This window comes from Callithrix jacchus, chromosome 22 (assembly GCF_049354715.1).
Source record: "Callithrix jacchus isolate 240 chromosome 22, calJac240_pri, whole genome shotgun sequence".
In the NCBI taxonomy this organism is placed as follows: domain Eukaryota; kingdom Metazoa; phylum Chordata; class Mammalia; order Primates; family Cebidae; genus Callithrix; species Callithrix jacchus.
The window spans coordinates 42873920-42894587 of NC_133523.1; the positions used below are offsets into that span (position 1 = coordinate 42873920).

The 20668-nt window shown below is 57.8% G+C and overlaps 2 protein-coding genes and 1 non-coding gene across 5 annotated transcripts; all 3 read right to left on the minus strand.

Moving 5' to 3' along the window:
• SAXO3 (stabilizer of axonemal microtubules 3) lies at positions 1 to 3251 on the minus strand. Of its 2 annotated transcripts, XR_008478456.2 has the most exons (5): positions 3069 to 3251; positions 2610 to 2810; positions 2349 to 2510; positions 1574 to 1701; positions 1 to 647 (listed from the first exon to the last, which is right to left on the minus strand). It is a non-coding gene; the product is annotated as a stabilizer of axonemal microtubules 3 (transcript). The 2 variants fall into 2 exon arrangements; XR_013530832.1 differs by lacking the exon at positions 1574 to 1701.
• A 2259-nt stretch (positions 3252 to 5510) lies between these two features.
• On the minus strand, positions 5511 to 8548 carry NTF4 (neurotrophin 4). Of its 2 annotated transcripts, none has more exons than XM_008988362.5 (3): positions 8421 to 8548; positions 7418 to 7541; positions 5511 to 6445 (listed from the first exon to the last, which is right to left on the minus strand). In XM_008988362.5, exon 3 carries the CDS (start codon positions 6431 to 6433, stop codon positions 5801 to 5803), a length of 633 nt encoding a protein of 210 aa, XP_008986610.1. In that variant the 5' UTR covers positions 6434 to 6445; positions 7418 to 7541; positions 8421 to 8548; the 3' UTR covers positions 5511 to 5800. The 2 variants fall into 2 exon arrangements, with proteins under 2 accessions (XP_008986610.1, XP_078215505.1); XM_078359379.1 differs by lacking the exon at positions 8421 to 8548 and adding an exon at positions 7945 to 8329 and having other exon boundaries at positions 5653 to 6445.
• Positions 8549 to 10987: 2439 nt separating this feature from the next.
• Positions 10988 to 16256, minus strand: KCNA7 (potassium voltage-gated channel subfamily A member 7). The gene is made up of 2 exons (XM_008988364.4): positions 15598 to 16256; positions 10988 to 14419 (listed from the first exon to the last, which is right to left on the minus strand). Exons 1-2 carry the CDS (start codon positions 16150 to 16152, stop codon positions 13604 to 13606), a joined length of 1371 nt encoding a protein of 456 aa, XP_008986612.2. The 5' UTR covers positions 16153 to 16256; the 3' UTR covers positions 10988 to 13603.
• Positions 16257 to 20668: the final 4412 nt, after the last annotated feature.

The following is a 20668-nucleotide window of genomic DNA, read 5'->3' on the forward strand; positions in this document are numbered from 1 at the left end:
TTCAGGTTATTTAACTCATTATTTAAAACACCCGCAGGGGGCGTGTCCTGCCCCCGGGGCCACAGCCTGCATGAACATTTTCTGAACTTAGTCCCCTCCCGGCGAAGCCGCGGGGCGTTTCTGGGCTAGTACCGCCCGCACATTGCGGATAGATTTAGTGAGTGTGACCCAGGCTCGGTCCAGACCCCGTGTAGTGGGCGGAGCTCCCGGGCTCGGCTCCGCCCAGCGAGCCCGGATCCGGGTCGGCTCCGCCCCTCGGTCCAGGGGGTGTGTCCGGGGCGGGGCGTGCCCGGCCAGCTCACACCACCGCCGGCTTTAAGCTGCCGTAGCTGGAGTTCTCGGTGCTGTAGGCTTTCGGCACGCTGTGGATGCCCGGCAGGGGCTTCCAGTGGGGGCCGCCCCAGGGCGCCTCCAGCGGGCAGAAGCGGTCGAGCGGGCGGAGCGGATGCAGCGGGAGACTGTAGGACTCCTGAGCCAGAGACAAGGCCCCGTCGTGCGGCACGGCCAGCGTCACCGGGCGGGCGCGGGGCACGCGGACCCGTGGCGGTCGGGGCGGCTGCCGCGGTCCGTGCCCCCTGACCTGGGGCATCTCTTCGAAGCTCCAGTAGGTCAGGGAGTCTTTGCGGGGGTATCCCGACAGCTCCTTCCTGTGGGAGCATGGCAGGATGGTGAGGATACAGCTAGATCCTTAGGGACGAGGTTCAGACCCCGGGACCTAAGGAGTCTGCACACAGACTCCTGCATTTCGAGGCGAGGACCCCTTAGGAAGGACGGGACCGGCACGTGTAGCCTGGGTTCCTGGGTCCTCGAGGCAACTTAAGGTCCTGGAAACTGAGCTTTCGCATCCCAGGGAAGGAAACGGGGGCTTTCACTTCCTTGGGAAGGAGGCCCTGCCCTCCGATGCAGAATCCCCTCTTGTCCTACCGCGGTTCCTGAGAGTTGACATTAAAGATTCCTGGCTGCTAAAAGAGGGAGAGGCGGCCGGGCGCGGTGGCTCACGCCTGTAATCCCAGCACTTTGGGAGGCTGAGGCGGGCGGATCACGAGGTCAGGAGATCGGGACTATCCTGGCTAACACGGTGAAACCCCGTCTCTACTAAAAATACAAAAGGTTGGCCGGGCGCCTTGGCTCATGCCTGTAATCTCAGTACGGAGGCCGAGGCGGGTGGATCACGAGGTCAGGAGTTCGAGACCAGCCTGGCCAACATGGTGAAAACCCATCTCTACTAAAAATACAAAAATTAGCCGGGTGTGGTGGCGCGCGCCTGTAGTCCAAGCTACTCGGGAGGCTGAGGCAGGAGACTCGCTTGAATCCGGGAGATGGAAGTTGCAGCGAGTCGAAATCCCACCGCTGCACTCCAGCCCGGGCGACAGACGGAGACTCCGTCTCAAAAAAAAAAAAAAAAAAAAAGGCGGGGGGGAGGTGGTTGGAGCCTGAATTTGGATTTTTACTGATGCAGGAGTCGAGGCTGAGGCTACCGAGTCAGAGAATGGGGGCCACATCAGGGGCTTGGCGTGCACTCGTCTAGGCGGGGGCTGTGCCGGAGGCGGTGTCGAGCGAAGGCCCGGCTTACTTGGGGTAGAACCTAAAGTCCCGCGCCGAGGTGGTCAGATAGAGCTGCCGGCGGGCCAGGACGCCCCGGTCGGATACTATGAAAGGGCAGCCAGATAGCTCGGGGTTCTTCGTCCAGGGGATTAGAGCCTGAGGAAGATTGGGGGAGGAGGCATACCCAAGACATAGAGTGTGTACCTCGTTCCAAGCCCTGGGTCCCGGGCTCAGGATTCCTCTCTTTCGGCCCGGACAGCCCTGCCGGCCCCGGCCCTCGCACCCCGCCGCAGAGGCAGAGCCCTTCCTGCCACTCACGCCAGGTCACTAAAGCGTTCTTCCTCAAACCCGCCCTTCCCAGCTTCACCTCCCCAAATCCAAACACGTCCTGCTGATCAAGGAACTCAAACCCATGCCCCCAGCCACCAAATAAACGCCCCTGGTTCCGCCCCCGGCCCCAAGCCTTCTTGGTGTGGCCACTGGAGCTGAGCCGCATCTGGGGCAACAACTCCACGTTACCTCTCCCAACTCCCACCCGACCCCGTCTCAGAATATTCTAGTCTCGTCCCCCTCCACAGCCCGCCGCCTAGCTCCGCCACAGCTTTAGAGACCAGAAGGCAAGTTTACAGCCCACTGGTCCTTCTGGCCCCCCTCGAGGCCCCGCCCCCCCCCCCGGCTCCCCTAATCTCCGGATCCCGCCCAGGACCTTTTAGCCACGCCCCCAAGCCGTGATTCCTTCTGGCCCCGCCCCAGGCTCCCCGAGCTCCGCCCCGTCTCGCCGGCGCCGGCTTTCAGCCAGCCACCTGGAAAGGCCCCCCTAGGTGATGGTCTGCGAGCTGCGAGGGCTGGAGCCCGACGTTTTCGGGGGCGCGTGGGTCCCGGCCGGGATAGCCAGTGTACTGCGCCTTCGTCTCGCTGCTCTGGTATTTTGTGGTCAGTGGGAGGCGCCAGCCGCGGTGTCTGAGCTGCGGAGAGGTGACCGGGAGACCCAAGTGAAGGCGCAGGGGACTCAAATGCAGTCTCCTGCCTGTCCCCTGCGGACTCCGGCACCCCCCAAACCTTACCTTTTCTCCTAAATCCTTGATCCCCACAGTCCGCGTGGGGTCTGCAGGCTCTGGGGCTCTGGGCTGGGCGCAGGGCCCGCCATGGGTCTTGGGCACATAGGCCGAGCCAGAGGTTGTCTCCCATCTGCTGAGGACCTCGTCGAAAGCACAGATGCCAGAATCCTGTTTTGCAGCCAGGGGTAGAGGGTCCGCGACCGTGGACTGGAGAGAAGGCGCTACACGTCAGCTAGGAAGACTCAGTAGTCCGTATCACCCCCCCACCCCAAACTCTTCCAGTTGGCCCCCGATCCTGTCCTCTGCAGTCCCTGGCATCCAGCTTCCCTGGCGCCTCCTCTTGCAGACCCAGGACCCCTGGACCCTCCTCCTTCAGGCAGGAGTCCAAGCCGCCAATCCCTTTCACTCAGCACCCAGCTTTCTAGGTCCTCAGGCCCCCAGGGCTTCATCCTAGGGTCCGCGCACCTGCACCGTGGGTGAGGGGAAGGGCACCGGTGGGATGATGCGATGGGCAACCCAGCTGCTGGTGAGATTCCAGTTGGGCCCGGATCCAGGCACCTCGGTGGCAGAGATAGGAGACCACGGGGAGCCACAGCACGGAGCCCGGGTGCCACTGGTCATGGTTCCACCCCCATCCCGGAGCCAAGCAGGAGCTGGCTTGTTTGTTGCTGTTGCCCTGGGTGACAGAACCCTCCCATCCTGAACCCAGCCAATGAAGGGCCTGCAGGCATGTGGATGGAAAGCGTGAGAAAGAGACCCAGAGACCGAGGGACTGGGACCCCGGGAGGGCCACAGAACAGCACGGGGAGGCGGATGGAGACTCAAAGCGAGGAGGGCAGAACGGGAAGGAGAAGTTCAGAATTTCAAAGACCCAGGGGGTGGAGGAGACAGAAACCCAGAAAGAGGGACAGAGACCTGGGGGTGTCAGAGATCCAGGCAGAGACCCCTGCACTGCACCCAGCACATCCGGGCATCCATGAGAAACACCCTCTCCCTTTCCCCCAGGATCCAGATGCTCCGTGCTGCTTTCTTCCTCTGCCAGGCCTACCCACCTCGAGGTAACGATTTCCAGACGTTCCGGGGCTCCCCCACCCTCCCTGCACGTGCTGAAGGAGTCAGGCTGGCGTCGGCTGTCCTGCCTGCCTTTGATTTGGTTGAAAACTTCCACCTGGGTAGGCAGGGTGGGCAAAGATGGAGAGACCCACAGAGAAGTGCACAGGGACATAGCAAAAAAGAGGGGTGTGTGGAAAGAGCTTTGATGAGTGAGAAAGAAATACAATAAGAAAGGGGAGAGACAGTGAGGAAGAAACTGACCATGATGGAAGGAAAGCTCTTAATACTAACCCAGAGGCCAGCTACACCGGAAGTTAGAGGCAGAGGTGAAGGCGGCAAGAAAGAGCAAAATCACAGATGGAAAAGAAGGAGATGTAGAAATCGAGGCAACCAGGCCGCCCCCGCCCCCAAGGGCCTGGTCTGTATAGATTAGAGGAGGGGATGCCTACATCCTTTGCTCAAAACTGGACGCTGGACCTGAGAGAGAGAGAGAGAGAGAGTGTGTGTGTGTGTGTGTGTGTGTTGGCAACACGTGGGGCATGTGATCTGTCCCTGACTTCCCTTGTCACTTCTTCACTCTAAAGAGCTTTTGGTCATTGGGTGCAGTGGCTCCTGCCTGCAATCCCAGCACTTTGGGAGGCTGAGGCAGGCAGATCACTTGAGGTCAGCAGTTTGAGACCAGCCTGGACAACATGGCAAAACCCTGCCTCTACCAAAAAAATACAGAAATTAGCCAGGCATGGTGGCACACTCCTGTAATCCCAACTAAGGCAGGAGAATCGCTTGACCTGGGAGATGAAGGTTTCAGTGAGCTCAGATTGCAAGATCGCATAACTGCACTCCAGCCTGGGCGACAGAGCAAGACTCAAAAAAAAAAAAGAGCTTCTGCCTCCTTGAGCCTCATTATCTCATCCCACTAGCCCATTCGTCAGACCAGGAAAACTGAGGCTACCTTCTGTTGCCAAGCCCAGAATCTTACTGATCCCTCCTCCCCCATTGAGGATTCTGGGGCCCCTTCTGTTGAATTTTGCTGGCCCCACTCAAAGGCTGCCAATGCCCAGTGGCCCCTGATCCTAGCCAGGGCGCAGGCCAGTTAGAACCTCATGTACCACTCAAGCTGGACAATTTTTTTTTTTTTTTGAGATGGAATTTTGCTGTTTTTGCCCAGGCTGGAGTGCAATGGCATGCCCTTGTCTCACTGCAACCTCTGCCTCCCAGGTTCAAGCGATTCTCCTGCCTTGGCCTTCCAGGTAGGTAGCTTCTGCCTGCCACCATGCCCAGCCAATTTTTAAAAATAATTTTAGTAGAGATGGGGTTTCACCATGTTGGCCAGGCTGGTCTCGAACTCCTGACCTCAAGTCAGCACCCACCTCGGCCTCCCAAAGTGCTGGGATTACAGGCATGAGCCATGGTGCTGGCCATCGGGCTGGATGATTGATCTATATCTTTTCCAGTGTAGGGTAAAGGCTGGGACACGGAAGAGGGGTAGAAACCTGATTCCAGCTCCCCGCCTGGGGCTGAACTCTCCAGCATCCTGATCACTTCTCATTCAACCTTGCTTGTACTCCCCCTGGGATGGGTGGCTCATTACCTCAAAGCAGAATATTCCAAGCCAACCCCTGTGTTCTCTCACCAAGTAAGATTTCCCATTTGAACCCCAGATCCCTGAAGGTCTTCTGTGGATCATATTCTCAGGTCCCCCAGCCAGCGGCTTGCATGTTCTAGGTTCTATCCTCCCCAACCCACATCTGGAAATGTCCCCTCCCCCTCTCCAGGATGAGCAAGGTGGTGTCCTCTGAGACTGAGTAGTCAGCAATTTAACCCCAAGGGCCACCAATGATCATATCCATGAGAGTTGATCTGAGGAGTTATGTATTAGGACTAAGAAACAGTAAACGCTCAGTAAATATTGGCTGTTATTATTATCACCATCATCATCTGTGGGAGAACTCCTATTCATCCTTCAAAACCCCATGTGGTTTCACCCATCCTGCACAGTTTGAGCTGAAAATCAGAGACTCATGATTTTGTGATCATTCGATGAGTTCCCAAACTGGAGTCCTTGGAGCAGCCGGGCCACCCCTGAGGTGTCTCAACATCCAACTCTGATCTTTTCCTGCCTGACCAGTTCCTGGGCATGGGCCTCAGGCCCGGCCAGTCCGGCTGAGTAGAGTGCAGACGCAGGCAGTGTCAATTCGAATCCATCGCCAGCCCACACGGCCCTGGGCATCAGCAGTCAATGCCCGCACATAGGACTGCTTGGCCTTGCACTCAGACACCCAGTGCCTCCGATCCACACCTCGGCAGCCCCCTCCACCCACCCCCGGGCCACCTTCCTCAGTGTTATCAGCCTTGCAGCGGGTTTCAAAGAAGTACTGGCGGAGGGGACTGCCGCCAGCTGCAGGCACCTCGCCCAACACCTCCACCTCACGCCCACGCAGGTCCACAGCGGTCCGACGGTCTGTCACCCAGCCGCTGACTGCGTCGCACACGGCCAGCTCTCCCCGACGACTCGCTGGTGCAGTTTCGCTCACCCCACGCCGGCTGCGGTTGGCCGGGGTGCCTGCTGACTCCCCAAAGGCCCCAGCCTCCAGCAGCAAGAGCAGAGGGGGCCCGGCAGGGGCACCCCTAGACAGGACCACTCGGGGAGACAGAAGGTCCCACTCAGGGGCCAGAAAAGGGGGCAATGTCGAGGGTGGGGGTTGGGACTCCATTGGCACACTGGGGAGGAGGAAGAGGAAGAGGATGGGGAGGGAGCATGAGGGCAGAGGGAGCATTTCTCGGAGCACCTGGAGACAGAAGAGGGAGGCTGGGATTAGAGAAGAGGGTTAAAAACGTCAGTGGGGACAGAAGTTGGGAACCCCAGGGGAGGCTTGCCTGCTAGGACTGTGGGGAAGCCCTTGTTCCAGAAGTTTGAAGGACCCTACACAAGGCCTGCTAGGACTTGTGTAACGCCCAACTTGTAGATTAATAATAAATATTCAACTACTACTGGCCAGGTGCTGTGGCTCACGCCTGTAATACCAGCATTTTGGGAGGCTGAGGTGGGCGGATCAATTGAGGTCAGAGGTTCGAGACCAGCCTGGCCAACATGGTGAAACCCATCTGTACTAAAAATACAAAAATTAGCTGGATGTGCTTCGGAAGGCTGAATCCCAGAGGCAGATATTGCAGTAAGCAGAGATTGTGCCACTGCACTCCTGCCTCAGCCTCCTGAGTAGCTGGGATTACAGGTGCCCATCACCATGCCCAGCTAATTTTTGTATTTTTAGTACAGACAGGGTTTCACCACGTTGGCCAGACTGGTCTCGAACTCCCTACCTCAAGCGATCCTCCTGCCTTGGCCTCCCAAAATGCTAGGAGTACAGGCATGAGTCACTGCGCCTGGCCCCAAACAAATCTTTTTAAGATGAGGTCTCTATATGGTTCCCCACTGGACTTGAACTCCTGGGCTCAAGCAATCCTACTGCTGCGGCTCCTGAGTAGCTGGGACTACAGACTGAAGCTGCCACACCTTGGATACATTCCAAAATTTTGAGAAAGGCAACCATCTGGAATCCTAGGAAGACCCCAGTTTACGTCAAAACTGCTACTAAGGAGGTAAAATCCTGCCCGTGTGAGACAGGCTTCAGTTTCCCTGTCTGGGTCAGAGCCGGGTAGGGGCATGGATATTGCCAGTTTCTCTGCATCGTTCGGGAAGCCTGTGGTTCTGGGAAAGGGTGCTGTGTAGAAGACTGCGAAACAGCCAGTGGTGACCAGACCTGTCAACACCTCCTCCACCTCCAAGCTCTGGGGCTGGGAGCCCCCAATCTTCGGGGGGCCCCTGTGGAGGACACCGGTGGCCCCCTCCTTCCTGACATCTCAGGAGAGGGAGGGGGCAACCACCTAGGAGAAGAAAAGAACAGACAGGTTATAGAGGCAGGTGGGGAAGGGGCGGGATCCCTGAAAAGCCTCTTCCCAGAATTCCTCTTCAAGCGCAGGGTACCCAGGAGTCAAGGCCCCGCCCCCTTTCCAGAGGCCCCTTTTCTAACCAGGTGATGGCTCCTGGCTGGGATGGGAAGCAGATGGAGGGAGGGGAGGGGAGGGGAGGGGAGAGGCAGTGGATGAAGGAAGCTAGAATAGATTACATCCCCCTCGGCCCATTCATCTCCCAGATGGGGCGGAACTGGCCTGGACACCCGGGTCCCTGAGGGCCCACAGTCAAGAAGCCCTGGGTCCCCAAGCTGCTTCCTGGAATGTTCCCTCCTCACAGGACAGGCCAGGGCCCGCCCAAGACTTCCGCACATACCTGGAGTGGCTGCCTGCCCCGGCTCCACGGTAGGGAAAGGGGAAGGGTGGGGAGTGAAAGGCGCGCAGGCTGACCCAAGCAGGACCGCCTTCTCCCTCAGACTCGGGAGTGCAGATCCCGGGCCTCCACCTTCAGACCCAGGAGTTCAGGTCCCCAGCGCCCTCTTCCCTCAGACCCAGGAGGAGTCCAGGTCCCCAGCGCCCTCCACTCAGACCCAGGAGTTCTGGAATTCAGGCTTCTCCTTCTCGGGTACTAAGAAATGCGGACTCCGGGTTCTTCATCCTCGATTTGGGTTGGGGGTCTGGACTCCTGAGACCCCTTGGGGGAGGCCGGCTGCATCTCTGGGACACGTCCCCTCCTGCCTCAGTTTCCTCCGCCAAGCCCCGCCCCCGTCGGCCCCGCCCCCGTCCCTCCCCACCCGAGGGCAGGGCGACCCGGACGCCGGAATCCCGGGGGAGGAGGCGCGGAGCTCTTACCTGGGGCGCCCTCCTCGGCTCCCCCGGCTGCCCTCGGCCCGGCAGCAGCTCCTCCTCCTGCTCGCTGGCTGCAGGGACGCCCGCTGGCCCGCCGGCTCCTCTCCGCTCTCGCTCAGCAGGCCCGGGTCGGGGGCGGGGGCGGGGCGGCGCCCGACGGCGGAGGAGGGGCCGGGGGATCCTGCCTTGCACACGCGTGCCGGGACCTTGGAAGCCAGGCCTGGCTCGCTCAGCCCGGCCGCCTCGGTCCCGGGAGTCCCAGCCTCCAGCCGCGTCCTCCCTCAGACCCAGGAGCCCAGGCCCCCAGCTCCTCCTCCCTCAGACCCAGGAGCCCAGGCCCCCAGCTCCTCCTCCCTCAAACTCAGGAGCCCAGGCCCGCAGCCCCTCCTCCCTCAGACCCGGGACTTGCGACCCCAGCCACTTCTCTCCCCAGCCCCGGGAGCCTGAGTACTAAGCCCACAGTTCCCCCCACCACCTCCCAACCCCGCCCCGTCTCAGACTCTGGAGTCCAGCCCCCAGCCTCCTCCTCCATTAGCCCCAGGAGTCTGGGCCTGAGATTCCTTTGCCGTCTTTTGCCAATTGCGTGTCAATCCCGGGGCAGATTCCCACCCTCTGCTCTCCTCCCCACTTCCCAGGAGCTCCACGCTAGACATTAACCAGCTGGGCTTGGGCAGTGATAAGGCCCCTGGCCCGGGGAGACAGTGGATGTGGGGGCTCCTGCATACTCCTCTCCCCTGGAATTTCCTGGGTGGGGACCGGGGAAAGGGTCTTGTCCTGAGCTCAGATAAGAGACCTGCGGGGTATCATAGGACCCAGAGGTAAACAAAGATGTGTCTTAAGAACAGAATGAACTGCTTCCAGAAATGGTGCGCGGTGACAGATGAAGGGAGAGATGGGAGAAGGCATGGAAAAGTGGGGAGACACCCAGAGAAAGAGGGGGACCAAGGCTAGAGGGAGCGGGGACCCAGAGAGAGTGAGGGCAGACCCCCCAAAAGAGGGGGACAGAGCCCCTGAGAGACCCTCAGAAAGACAGGGATGGGACCGGAGCTGGAGTGTCTCTGGAGAGACAAGAGGTCTGCGGGGCCCGCACCCCATCACACCTCCACCCTGAGACTCCCCTCCCCTCCGCCTGCGCTATTTTCAGAAGGAAAACTGACACCTGCCTCGGGGGTCATCCCGCACCCCCCAGCCTAAATATAGCATGGCAAGGTGGCAGGAGGGTGTCCCCGGGTTAGGGTGTTTCCTGCTCCTCACCATCCCAGCCAGGGCGACACCCAAGGCCGCTCCAGTTATTTATTGGAGGGGGGAAGGGCCACTCCCCAGGCTTTAAGTGTGTGTTCAGGTCACCTCTCAGACTTCTCCACACTTCCCCGTCCCTAAACACCCAAGACATCCCACCACATAGCAGGAGGACTCTAGCTGCTAACTTCTAGTCCTAGAGGGGATAGTAGGTATGAAGTTTCCAGAGTGACTGGGAAAGTCTCTGTCCCCCATCTCCAAGTCTCTGTCCCCCTCTCTCTAGGTATCTGTCCCCTTCTCTCTGGATTTGTCTCACTCCAACCCTGGATTTTTCTTTCTTTCTCTGGGTCCTAGTCTCTGGGTCTCTATCTCCCTCTCTCTCTGGGTCTCTGTCCCTGCCCTCTCTCTCTGGGTCTCTGTCCCCCCCCCCCGTCTCTGTCCTCCCCCCCGGGTCTCTGTCCCCCCCCTCTCTGGGTCTCTGTCCCTGCCCTCTCTCTCTGGGTCTCTGTCCCCCTCTCTTTCTGGGTCTCTGTCCCCCCCTCTCTCTGGGTCTCTGTCCCCCCACCGGGTCTCTGTCTCCCCTCTCTCTGGATCTCTGTCCCCCCCTCTAGGTCTCTGTCCCCCCCCTCTGGGTCTCTGTCCCCTCCCTGGGTCTCTGTCCCTCCCTCTCTCTGGGGCTCTGTCCCCCCCTCTCTGGGTCTCTGTCCCCCCCAGGTCTCTGTCCCCCACTTTCTGGGTCCCTGTTTTCTTCTCTCTGGTTATCCGTCCACCCTCTCTGGGTTCCAGTCTCTTCTCTGAGTCTCTTGCATCCTCTCTGTTGGGGTCACTGTCTGCTTCCCTTTCCCCTTGTGGGGGCCTCTGTCCCCACTCCCGGCCATCTGCCCTCTTCCCCCTCGCCCTTGACTTTCTCTCTTTTGCTCCGAGCTCCTCCTCCCTCCCCAGCCTGGGCTCCTCTCTCTGTCTCCTCTTTAGGTCTCTGTGCTGGAGTCCACCTTGTCTCTCGTCACTGTGAGGCCCGTCTCCATTCTGTCCCTAAATGTGGCTTTCTCTCCATTTCACAGACAAGGGACTACCTAAAGCTTCTATTCATTTCAACCATGAGCAAACTCTTTCTACCACCTGTGCCTTCATCCCTTTAGCTGCATGAAAATGGACTCAGATGAAACCAGGGCTTTCCGCATGAATTCCTGTGCTGCATTTTGAGTTGCCAAGAGGGGGCATGTTCTCCTCCAACAATTTCCCTTCTGATGCTTCCCACCGGTGTCTCTAAGGAAGATTTATTTAACCCCAAAAAGGGGTGTGTATGGCTAAAAATAACAACAACACTCTAAACCACTGGATAGGTTTTAATAAATTAATCCAAGTAAAGAACTTTGTGCCAAAGGAAGCCCCATATGTGTTTGATTTCAACCTTCCTCCTCCTCCTCCTCCCTTAAATGCCCTTCGAGTTCTGAAAGACTTCTGAAAATGTTCAGCCTTGTGACCTTGGGTAACACGCGCTCCTCTGAGCCTCAGTTTCCCTGTCTGTAAGAAAGGCGGCTATGGGACTCAGGAGGACCCGTGTGTCCCAGCAGGCTGACGGGGACATGTGAAGCAGACAGACAGCCTGCCTGGCCCCTGGGGACAAGCTGTGAGACCTTGGGAAGCCACTCCTCTGCTCTGAGACTCAGGTTTCTCCCCGGGAAGACAGAGTGAGGCCCCCAGCCTGTCTGACAGCCTTCCTGAGCTGCGGGGAGAGTGGGCTACACACCTGGTTTAGGGTCACTCTGTGATTCTATGGAATAGAGACTGTGCATTACTCTTGGGTTCAGGGGCACCAACTTTTTCTGCATTTTTTTGTCTTTCTTTCTTTTTTTTTTTTTTCAGACCGAGTCTTGCTCTGTTACCAGGCTGGAGTGCAGTGGCAGGATCTCAGCTCACTGCAACTTCCACCTCCCAGATTCAGGCAATTCTCCTGCCTCAGCCTCCCGAGTAGCTGGGACTACAGGTGCCCGCCACCAGGCCTGGCTAATTTTTGTATTTTTTAGTAGAGATGGGGTTTCACCATGATGGGCAGGATGGTCTCGATCTCTTGACCTTGTGATCCGCCCACCTCGGCCTCCCAAAGTGCTGGGATTACAGGCGTGAGCCACCGCGCCCAGCTTTTCTGCCTTTTCTATTTTGATTCTCTTTCCCTGAGACTCTGTTGATCTGTCTCCAACTCTGGTAGCCTGACACTGCCCTCTGGGTCTCTATCCCCCAACTCTTTTTGTATGTTTGTTGAGATGGGGTCTTGCTCTGTCCCCCAGGCTGGAGTACAGCAGTGCAATCTTGGCTCAGTGCAGCCTCTACCTCTCAGGCTCAAGGGATCCTCCCGCCTCAGCTTCCTGAGTCGCTGGGATCACAGGCATACGCCACCACACTCAGCTAATTTTTGTATTTTTTGTAGAGAGAGGGTCTCGCCATGTTGCCCAGGCTGGTCTTGAACTCCTGGCCTCAAGCAATCCCCCTTCCTTGGCCTCTCAGAATGCTGGGTTTACAGGCGTGAGCCACTTCACCCGGCTTCTATCCCCTACTCTTGGTCTCTGTCCCCTTCTCACTCTGGATTTCTGTTCCCCTCTTCTGCGTCTCTGCTCTACCCCCCTCCAGGTCCTTATCTCCCTCTCCCTGGGTCTCTGTCTCTCTGGGTTTCCATCTCTTCCTCTTTCTGGGTCTCTATCCCTCGCTGGTCTCTCTCACTATCCTTTTGGTTCTGTCCCTCTATCATGTCTGAACAGAGTGCGGTTTTCTCCCCCTCTCCCCCTTCCCTTGGGGCTCTGAGCTCCATGTCTGAGTGAAAGACTGTAGGGGAGAATGGGGTGAACGGCACAACGAAGTGGATGTGGATAAACGGGGGGAGCATCCACCTCTTCCTAGTTCACCCCGATCGCCTCTGATGAACACCCAAACCCATGGATACAAAATGCAGTCCCACCTCCTGCAGTGAGCTGGGGAGCCAGCTCAGTACATCTCCCACAGCCCTCGCCACTGCATTTGCTCCCTAATATATGATGCTCCCCCGCTGCTATTACCTTTGGGTCCTGGTGCTACCACGAAACTCCAAACAACCCAATGTAGCCCTATGGAACTCATTCACACGGTCCAACTCAACCCAGCTTCCTATAGGACTCACATAGTGATACAACTCAATGGAACTCAGCTCAGCATAGCCCTGTGAGATTGAAACAGTGGCGTGACCCCACCGAACCGGCCTTACAGGGCTCATAGGGTTGTACAGTGCAACACGACTCACCTCCCTGTGGCCTATTCAGCCCAACAGAACCCCACGAGATGCATTCGGTCATACACACGTAACCCAGTGTGACCTAGAAAGCTCAAATTCTATCACTTGACTCTTCCCATTTCTACATGACTCACAAGTTCAGAGAACCTAAAATAACATGGCCCTAGAACCGCAAAGCAGCACAATCTCCACCACGTCTCAACGAAACTGAGCACCACGCCTGACCGCACAATCAATCTCAATGATGCCACGGGGGGCCATCTAACTTGACTCACCATGGCCCCAGGGGACCCACCAAACCGCAGAATCCCACACAACACAGCCGGACAACACTCACCCAGACTCACAACCCAACCAAACCCAACATCGACGCAGGAAACTCACGAGATGACATGACCAAACCCGCCTCGACACCACCCACAGGGCTCCACGAGCTCCGTGCAGCTCAGTGTAACAGGAACCCACCGAGTCTCCATCAACACAACACAACCCACTGCCATTCGCTGCTGCTTAGGGAGCTGCCCACAGGAGCTACCGAACCATACCATCCAAGACCGTCCCCCACTCATTACCGCTTAACCTAGCTCTTCCTAAACTCAACCCCCTCCCACAAGCCTTTCCCTCCACCCTGCCCTCCCTCCCTCCCTCTAAGGAGGTGTGAGGTCCCGCAGACCTCAACTGTCCCTCACACTTCGGTGACCAGGTGTTTCCCTGGGGGCGCCCAGAGTGGAGGTGGTAGCTCAGGCACTTCCGAATCCACCAGCCCCCCATTGGCCTTGCCCTCCAATGGGCCACAAGGCTGCGTGTCCACATGGCTGTACATCCCTGCCTCTTCGCCCTCTGTCTCCCGGTGATAAAAGTAGCTGAAATTGGAGACAATGACGGGCACGGGCAGGGAAATGGTCAGCACGCCGGCAATGGCACACAGAGAGCCCACGATCTTGCCACCCACAGTGACGGGTGCCATGTCTCCATAGCCGACTGTAGTCATGGTGACCACTGCCCACCAGAAGGACTCCGGGATGCTAGTGAAATGGGAGTCCACCCGGTCGACTTCGGCAAAGTAGACCGCGCTGGAAAAGAGGACCACACCGATGAAGAGGAAAAAGATGAGGAGGCCCAGCTCACGCATGGAGGCCCGAAGCGTCTGGCCCAAGATCTGCAGGCCCTTGGAGTGCCGGGAAAGCTTGAAGATGCGGAAGACACGCACCAGTCGGATGACTCTCAGAATGGCCAGTGACATGGCCGGCTGGCCCACCCCTCGCTGCCGGGCCAGCTCGGTGCCCAGCGCCACGAAGTAGGGAAGGATAGCCACGAAATCGATGAGGTTCATCACGTTCTTGAAGAAGATCGCCTTGCTTGGACAAGCCAGGAGGCGCACCAGCAGCTCGAAGGAGAACCAGCAAATGCACAGCGTCTCCACCACGAAGAACGGGTCGTTGAAGGGCAGGCGGGGCGCATTTCCAGGCACTAGGCTGGAGCCATTCAGCCGAGCGGGAAACTGCAGGGAGGAAAGTGTTTAGGGAGGGCCAGGCCAGGGCTGGGACACTGGGAGAGCCTTAATCATCGTTTAAATACCCAACTCCTCTTTACACATTGGTCAGTAGCCGCTGCACCGATGTCCCCAGTGACCTGGTTGTCCCAGACTTCCTCCCAGGACCCCAGGGATCATCCCTGGATGAACTTTCTGGTTTCCTGACCTGGTGGTGGCTGGAGAGGTGATCCCTTCCCCTTCGTGCTTGGGAACTTATGTCTGAGTAGGGTGCAACCTCTTCTCTCCCAAAGTCCCACCTCCAGTGTTGATTTTCTAAATGAGGAGGGTCCCTGCCCTGGCCCCACCACCTTGTGCCTAGCTATTCCTTGCCTTGCCCGATCCCAGCCCAGATTATAACACTTAAAGACCTTCTCTACATCCAGGTGCAGTGGCTGATGCCTGTAATCCCAACACTTTGGGAGGCCGAGGCAGGAGGATCACCTGATGTCAGAAGTTCGAGACCAGCCTGGCCAGGATGGTAAAACTCTGTCTCTACTAAAAATACAAGAATTAACTGGGCATGGTGGCATGCACCTGTAGTCCCAGCTACTCGGGAGGCTGAGGCAGGAGAATCGCTTGAACCCGGGAGGCGGAGGTGGCAGTGAGCTGAAGTCACACCACTGCACTCCAGTCTGGGCCACAGAGCGAAACTCCGTCTCAAAAAACAACAACAAAAAAAGACCTTCTCTGCAAGCCAAGCCCTAGGCCCCTCCTCCGGCCCCTCAGCCCAGCTTTCCTTCCATGGATTCCTCCTACTCTTGCACCCTGGGCTCCAGCACCCTCAGCAGTGTTCTCGGGGCCTGCCTTTCATCCACCCCAGCCCATCCTTCCCAGCTGCACAGACCCCAGAGTTTTCAGGCTCTCCTTGGCCCCCTCGGCTCTGATTTTTAATGTTCCTGTCTTCCTACCCCTTGCACCAAGGGCCCTGCCCTCGGCACGCGGGGTTTCTCACCGACCTCAACCCCACCTTCTGACAGGGCAGGTGCTCGGACTGGAACCCTCAGGCCCCGCCTCCAGACCACCCTGTCTTTGGCTGACCCACCCCTCGCAGCCCCGGGCCCCGCCTTATGATTGGCCAGGCCCCCCTGAACCCCGCCCATCTCCTCCCAAACCCCGCCCGTCTCCACCCACGCCCCGCCTCTCACCGGGCCGGCGGCGGCCACCGCGGCGAGCCCCGGGCCATCGCGGTCGTCGCGGAAGTCAGGCAGCGTCTCGAGGCAGAAGACGACGATGGAGACGAGGATGACCAGCACGGAGACCACGGCGAGCACGCGCGCGGCCTGCGAGCTCTCGGGGAACTCGAAGAGCAGCCAGAGCTGGCGCGCGAAGGCGCGGCGGGGCAGGGGGCGCTCGGGGGGCACCGGGCAGCCCTCGTCCTCGCGCAGGCGCGCCAGGGCCGCCGCGCCCAGCCCGTAGAAGGCCACCTCCTCCAGGAAGACGTCCAGCGGCACGTGCGCCGGCCGCCGCAGCCGCCCGCCGGACTGGTAGTAGTAGAGCACCGCGTCGAAGCTGGGCCGGTGCCGGTCGAAGAAGTACTCTCGGCGCGCGTCGTCGTAGAAGCGGCCGCGGCGCGCGGGGTCCCCGAGCAGCGTGTCCGGGAAGCGGCCCAGCGTGCGCGCCCGGGTCTCGAAGCGCAGCCCCGCCACGTTGAGCACCAGCCGCTCGCAGCAGCCGCACGGCGGCGGGCACCGCGGCTCCATGGCGCGCGCAGCCCCAGCGACCCGCGAACGGACGTGTGGCCCCGATGCCCGGCCCGGTGCGGCCCCACCTCGGCCGCCGCCGCCGCCGCCGCCGCCCCAGCCCCAGCCCGGTGTCCGGTGTCCGCGCGTAAAAATAGCCCAGCAGGGCGGCCAGGGCGCGGGGGAGGGGGCGCCGTGACCCCGGCGGGGCGGAGGGCGACAGGGCGACCGCGCGCCCTCTGCCGGGACACCCGCCCTGCCCCGCCGCCGCCGCCGCCGCCGCCCGCTCGGGCTCTGCGCCTCTCCTGCCCCGGGGTCCCCTTTCCCTTCGTCCCTCTGCCGCCAGGATCCTGTCTGCCTCTCTCCGGGTTTCCGTGTGCGTGTGTCTCGTCTCTTTATATGAGACTCTGAGCCCTCGGTTGCCGTCGCCTGTTTTTTTTTTTTTTTATTTTTTAGAGACAATTTTTTTCATTTCCTTAAAAAAAATATATATATATATATATATATATTTTTTTTTTTTTTTTTTTTTAAGACGGGGTTTCACCATGTTGGTCAGGCTGGTCTTGAACTCCCGACTTCAGGTGATCCGCCCGCCTTGGCCTCCAAAGTGCTTGGATTACAGGCGTGAGCCACCAGGCTCTGCCGGATACACAGTTTCAATCTGTCGCCCAGGCTCTAGTGCAGTGGCGCGATCTCGGCTCACTGCCGCAACTTCTGCCTCCTGGGCTCAAGGGATTCTTCTGCCTCAGCCTCCCGAGTAGCTGGGATTACAGGCGCCACCAAGCCCAGCTAATTTGAGTGTGTGTGTGTATTTTTTTTTTTTAAAGTAGACATGTTGGCCAGGCCGGTCTCGAACTTCTGTCCTCAAGTGATCTGCCCGCCTTGGCCTCCCAAAGTGCTGTCAGGCGTGAGCCACCGCGCCCTGCATGGGTCGCCTGTTTGCAGCTCTGTCTCTCACTCTTGTGTGACTGTGTCCGGCTGTGTCTCCTCTGGGGTGTATCTGGGTTGTCTCTGTTGGGGTGTATCTCTGAGTGAGTACCTCTGTGGGTCATTTATTTATGAGATTCGTTTTGGGGGCCTCTGTATGGGTCCCTCTACCAGCCTCTGCGTCTTGGTCTCCGTCTTTATTTTGTCTCTTGGTCTGTCTCCGTTTATCTCTTGTCTCTCTGCGTCTCTTTTTGCTCATTACCTCTTAGCCCTCCATGTCTCTGTCTCGGGGTTCCTCTTCCGCTCCCCTTTGGGTCTCCCCCTAGCGTCTCTAGAGGACTTAGGGTCTCGGGAGTCATATCTCTGAGTCTCTCCCTGACCATCACTCCAGGTCGGTCCTGCCACAGTCCCGGTGGCTGTCCCGTCCTAGGATGACTCTGGCAGCTGTAAACCACTGAGTATGTGGACGCACGCCCCATTCTCTCCCCAGAGTTGGCCCCAAAGTCTCCACCTGGATTCTACGCAAGACAGAATTGAGACCCAGCGGGGCCTGAGCTGTGCTGTGACTCGCACAGGAGGCTGGGCTGGACTGCAATGGGCGGGGCTTGGGAGTGCGGGCCGGGGAGATGCCACAGGGTCATTCCCAGGAACCGAAGGGCGCAGAGACGAGACGGTGGCCTTCTGGTCACTGGTGTCCGGTGACACTGAGTAAAAATAGCCCCATCAAGTGGACTTGGGGGAAGTGGAGGGGATTGGTCATCGCACCTCCCGGGGAAGGGATCGCGGTCGCCCTCTGCTGGGGGTGTGGAGAGAGGCACTAAGGGTTAGAACGCCCTGCTAATCCTGGCCCTCTTTCTCTTCCTGTTTTCCTTCCTTCCCTCCTTCCTTCCTTTTTTTTCTTTGTTCGTTTCTTTCTTTTCCTTCCTTCCCTTCTTCCCTCCCGCCTTCCTTCCTTTTTTTTTTTTTTTTTTTGACAAAGTCTTGAACAGTCACTCAGACTGGAGTGCAGTGGTGTGATCCCAGCTCACTGCAACCTCCACCTCCGGATTCAAGCTATTCTGCCTCCACCTCCTGAGTAGCTGGGATTAGAGGCTCCCACCACCACACCCAGCTAATTATTACATTTTTCGTAGAGACGGGGTTTCGCCACGTTGGCTGGGCTGGTCTCAAACTCCTCACCTCAAGGGATCCGCCACCTCAGCCTCTCAAAAGTGCTGGGATTACAGGTTTAAGTCATCACACTGGCCTTTTCTTTCCTTCCTTCCTTCCCTCCCTCCCCCACTCCCTCCCTCCCTCTTCCCCTCCCTTCCTCCGGGTCCATTGCACCAGCTCCTTCCTTCCTTTCTTCCTTCCATCTCCCCCTCCCTCCCATCTGTTGCCCAGGCTGGAGTGCAGTGGCACAGTCTCGGCTCACTGCAGCCTCCGCTTTCTGGGCTCAAATGATCCTCCCACCTCAGCCTTCTAAGTAGCTGAGAGTATAGGTGTGAGCCACTATGCATGGCTATTTTTGGTAATTTTTCTATAGATGGGGTCTTGCTGTGTTGCCCAGGCTGGTCTCCTACTCCTGAGCTCAGCCGATCCACCATACTAGGCTCCTCGAAGTGCTGGGATTTCAGGTGTAAGCCACCCCACCATACCTACTCTTTTTGGTCCCCTGGATTTCTCTGTCCCCCCCACCCCCAGGTGTTTCTTCCCCCTGTCTGGGTCTGTTTCCATTTGTTTCATGGTCTTTGACCTTCCCTGTCTCTGATCGCTGTCCCCCATCTTTCTGGGCTCTGTCTCCTGTTTTCTCCCATTCTCCTTCCTCCCTCCCTCCCTCCCTCCCTCCTTCCCTCCCTCCCCCCCTCCTCCTCCTCCCCTTCTTCTTCTTCTTCTTCATCTTCATCTTCTTTTTCGAGATGGAGTCTGCCTTTGTCACCAGGCAGGAGTGCAGTGGCGCGATCTCAGCTTACTGCAGCCTCTGCCTTTTGGGTTCAACTGATTCTCCTCCCTCAGCCTCCTGAGTAGCTGGGATTACAGGCACCCACCACCACTCCTGGTCTCTAACTCCTGACCTTATGATCCACCCTGCTCAACCTCCCAAAGTGCTGAGATAACAGGCATGAGCCACCATGCCCAGCCAAGGAGCCACTTTACTGCTCAAGAAGTTAGGACAAATTTAAAAGGTAAGCCAGGCCCAAAGGCTCACTCCTGTAATCCCAGCACTTTGGGAGGCTGAGATGGGCGGATTGCATGAGGTCAGGAGCTCGAGACCAGCCTGGCCAACATGATGAAACCCCATCTCTAATCAAAATATAAAAATTAGCTGGGTAGGTTTGCATACACCTGTAATCCCAGCTACTCTGGAGGCTGGGGCAGAAGAATTGCCTGAACCTGGGAGGCAGAGGTTGCAGTGAGCTGAGATTGTGCCACTGCACTCCAGCCTGGGTGACAGAGTGAGACTCTGTCACAAAAAAAAAAAAAAAAAAAAAAAAAAAGGCTGGGTTTGGTAGTGCACATCAGTAATCCCAGGTACTGGTACTTGGGAGGCCAAGGGGGAAGAATCATTTTATCCAAGGAAGTCAAGGCTGCAGCGAGCTATGATCACACCAATGCACTCCAGCCTGGGTGACAGAGCAAGACCCTGTCTCAAAAAAATTAGAAATAAAAAGTTAAGGCTGATTAGTTAGGGAGATTATCTTGGATTATTTGGGTGAACCCACTGTAATCCTAACAGTCTTTTTTTTTTTTTTCCAACCAACGCAATGCTGAAGACATTTTTTTTTTCCTAACGGTCTTTAAAAGTGGGGTGCAGGGGCCGGGCGTGGTGGCTCACCCCTGTAATCCAAGCACTTTGGAGGCCAAGGTGGGTGGATCACCTGAGGTCGGGAGTTCAAGACCAGCCTGGCCAACATGGTGAAACCCTGTCTTTAATATTTAAAAAAAAAAAAAAAAAAGTGGGATGCAGGGCCAGGCACAGTAGCTCATGCCTGTAATCCCAGCACTTTGGGAGGCCCAGGTAGGTGGATCACGTGGTCAGGAGTTAGAGACTAGCCTGGCCAATATGGTGAAACACCGTCTCTAATAAAAATACAAAAATTAGCCAGTCCGGCCAGGCATGGCGGCTCACACCTATAATCCCAGCACTTTGGGAGGCCGAGGCGGGTGGATCACGAGGTCAAGAGATCGAGACCAACCTGGTCAACTACTAAAAATACAAAAATTAGCTGGGCATGGTGGTGCGTGCCTGTAATCCCAGCTACTCGGGAGGCTGAGGCAGGAGAATTGCCTGAACCCAGGAGGCGGAGGTTGCAGTGAGCCGAGATCGCGCCATTGCACTCCAGCCTGGGTAACAACAGCAAAACTCCGTCTCAAAAAAAAAAAAAGAAAAAAATTAGCCGGTGGTGGTAGTTCATGCCTGTAATCCCAGCTACTTGGGAGGTGGAGGCAGGAGAATCACTTGAACCCAGGAGGCGGAGGTTGCAGTGAGCTGAGATCACACCACTGCACTCCGCGTCCTGGGTGACAGAGGGAGACGTGGTCAAAAAAAAAAAAAAAACAAACAAACAAAAGCAGATGAGAGGACAGACATAGAGGAGGTGAGAGAGGAGAGGATGCACGCTGCTGGCTG

Excerpts from the sequence above, each read along its gene's own strand:
- NTF4 (XM_008988362.5), bottom strand. The coding sequence starts at position 6,433 with ATGCTCCCTCTGCCCTCATGCTCCCTCCCCATCCTCTTCCTCTTCCTC.
- KCNA7 (XM_008988364.4), bottom strand. The coding sequence starts at position 16,152 with ATGGAGCCGCGGTGCCCGCCGCCGTGCGGCTGCTGCGAGCGGCTGGTG. Across the intron at positions 14,420-15,597 it reads CGGTGGCCGCCGCCGGCCCG|TTTCCCGCTCGGCTGAATGG; the intron begins GTGAGAGGCGGG and ends TCCTCCCTGCAG.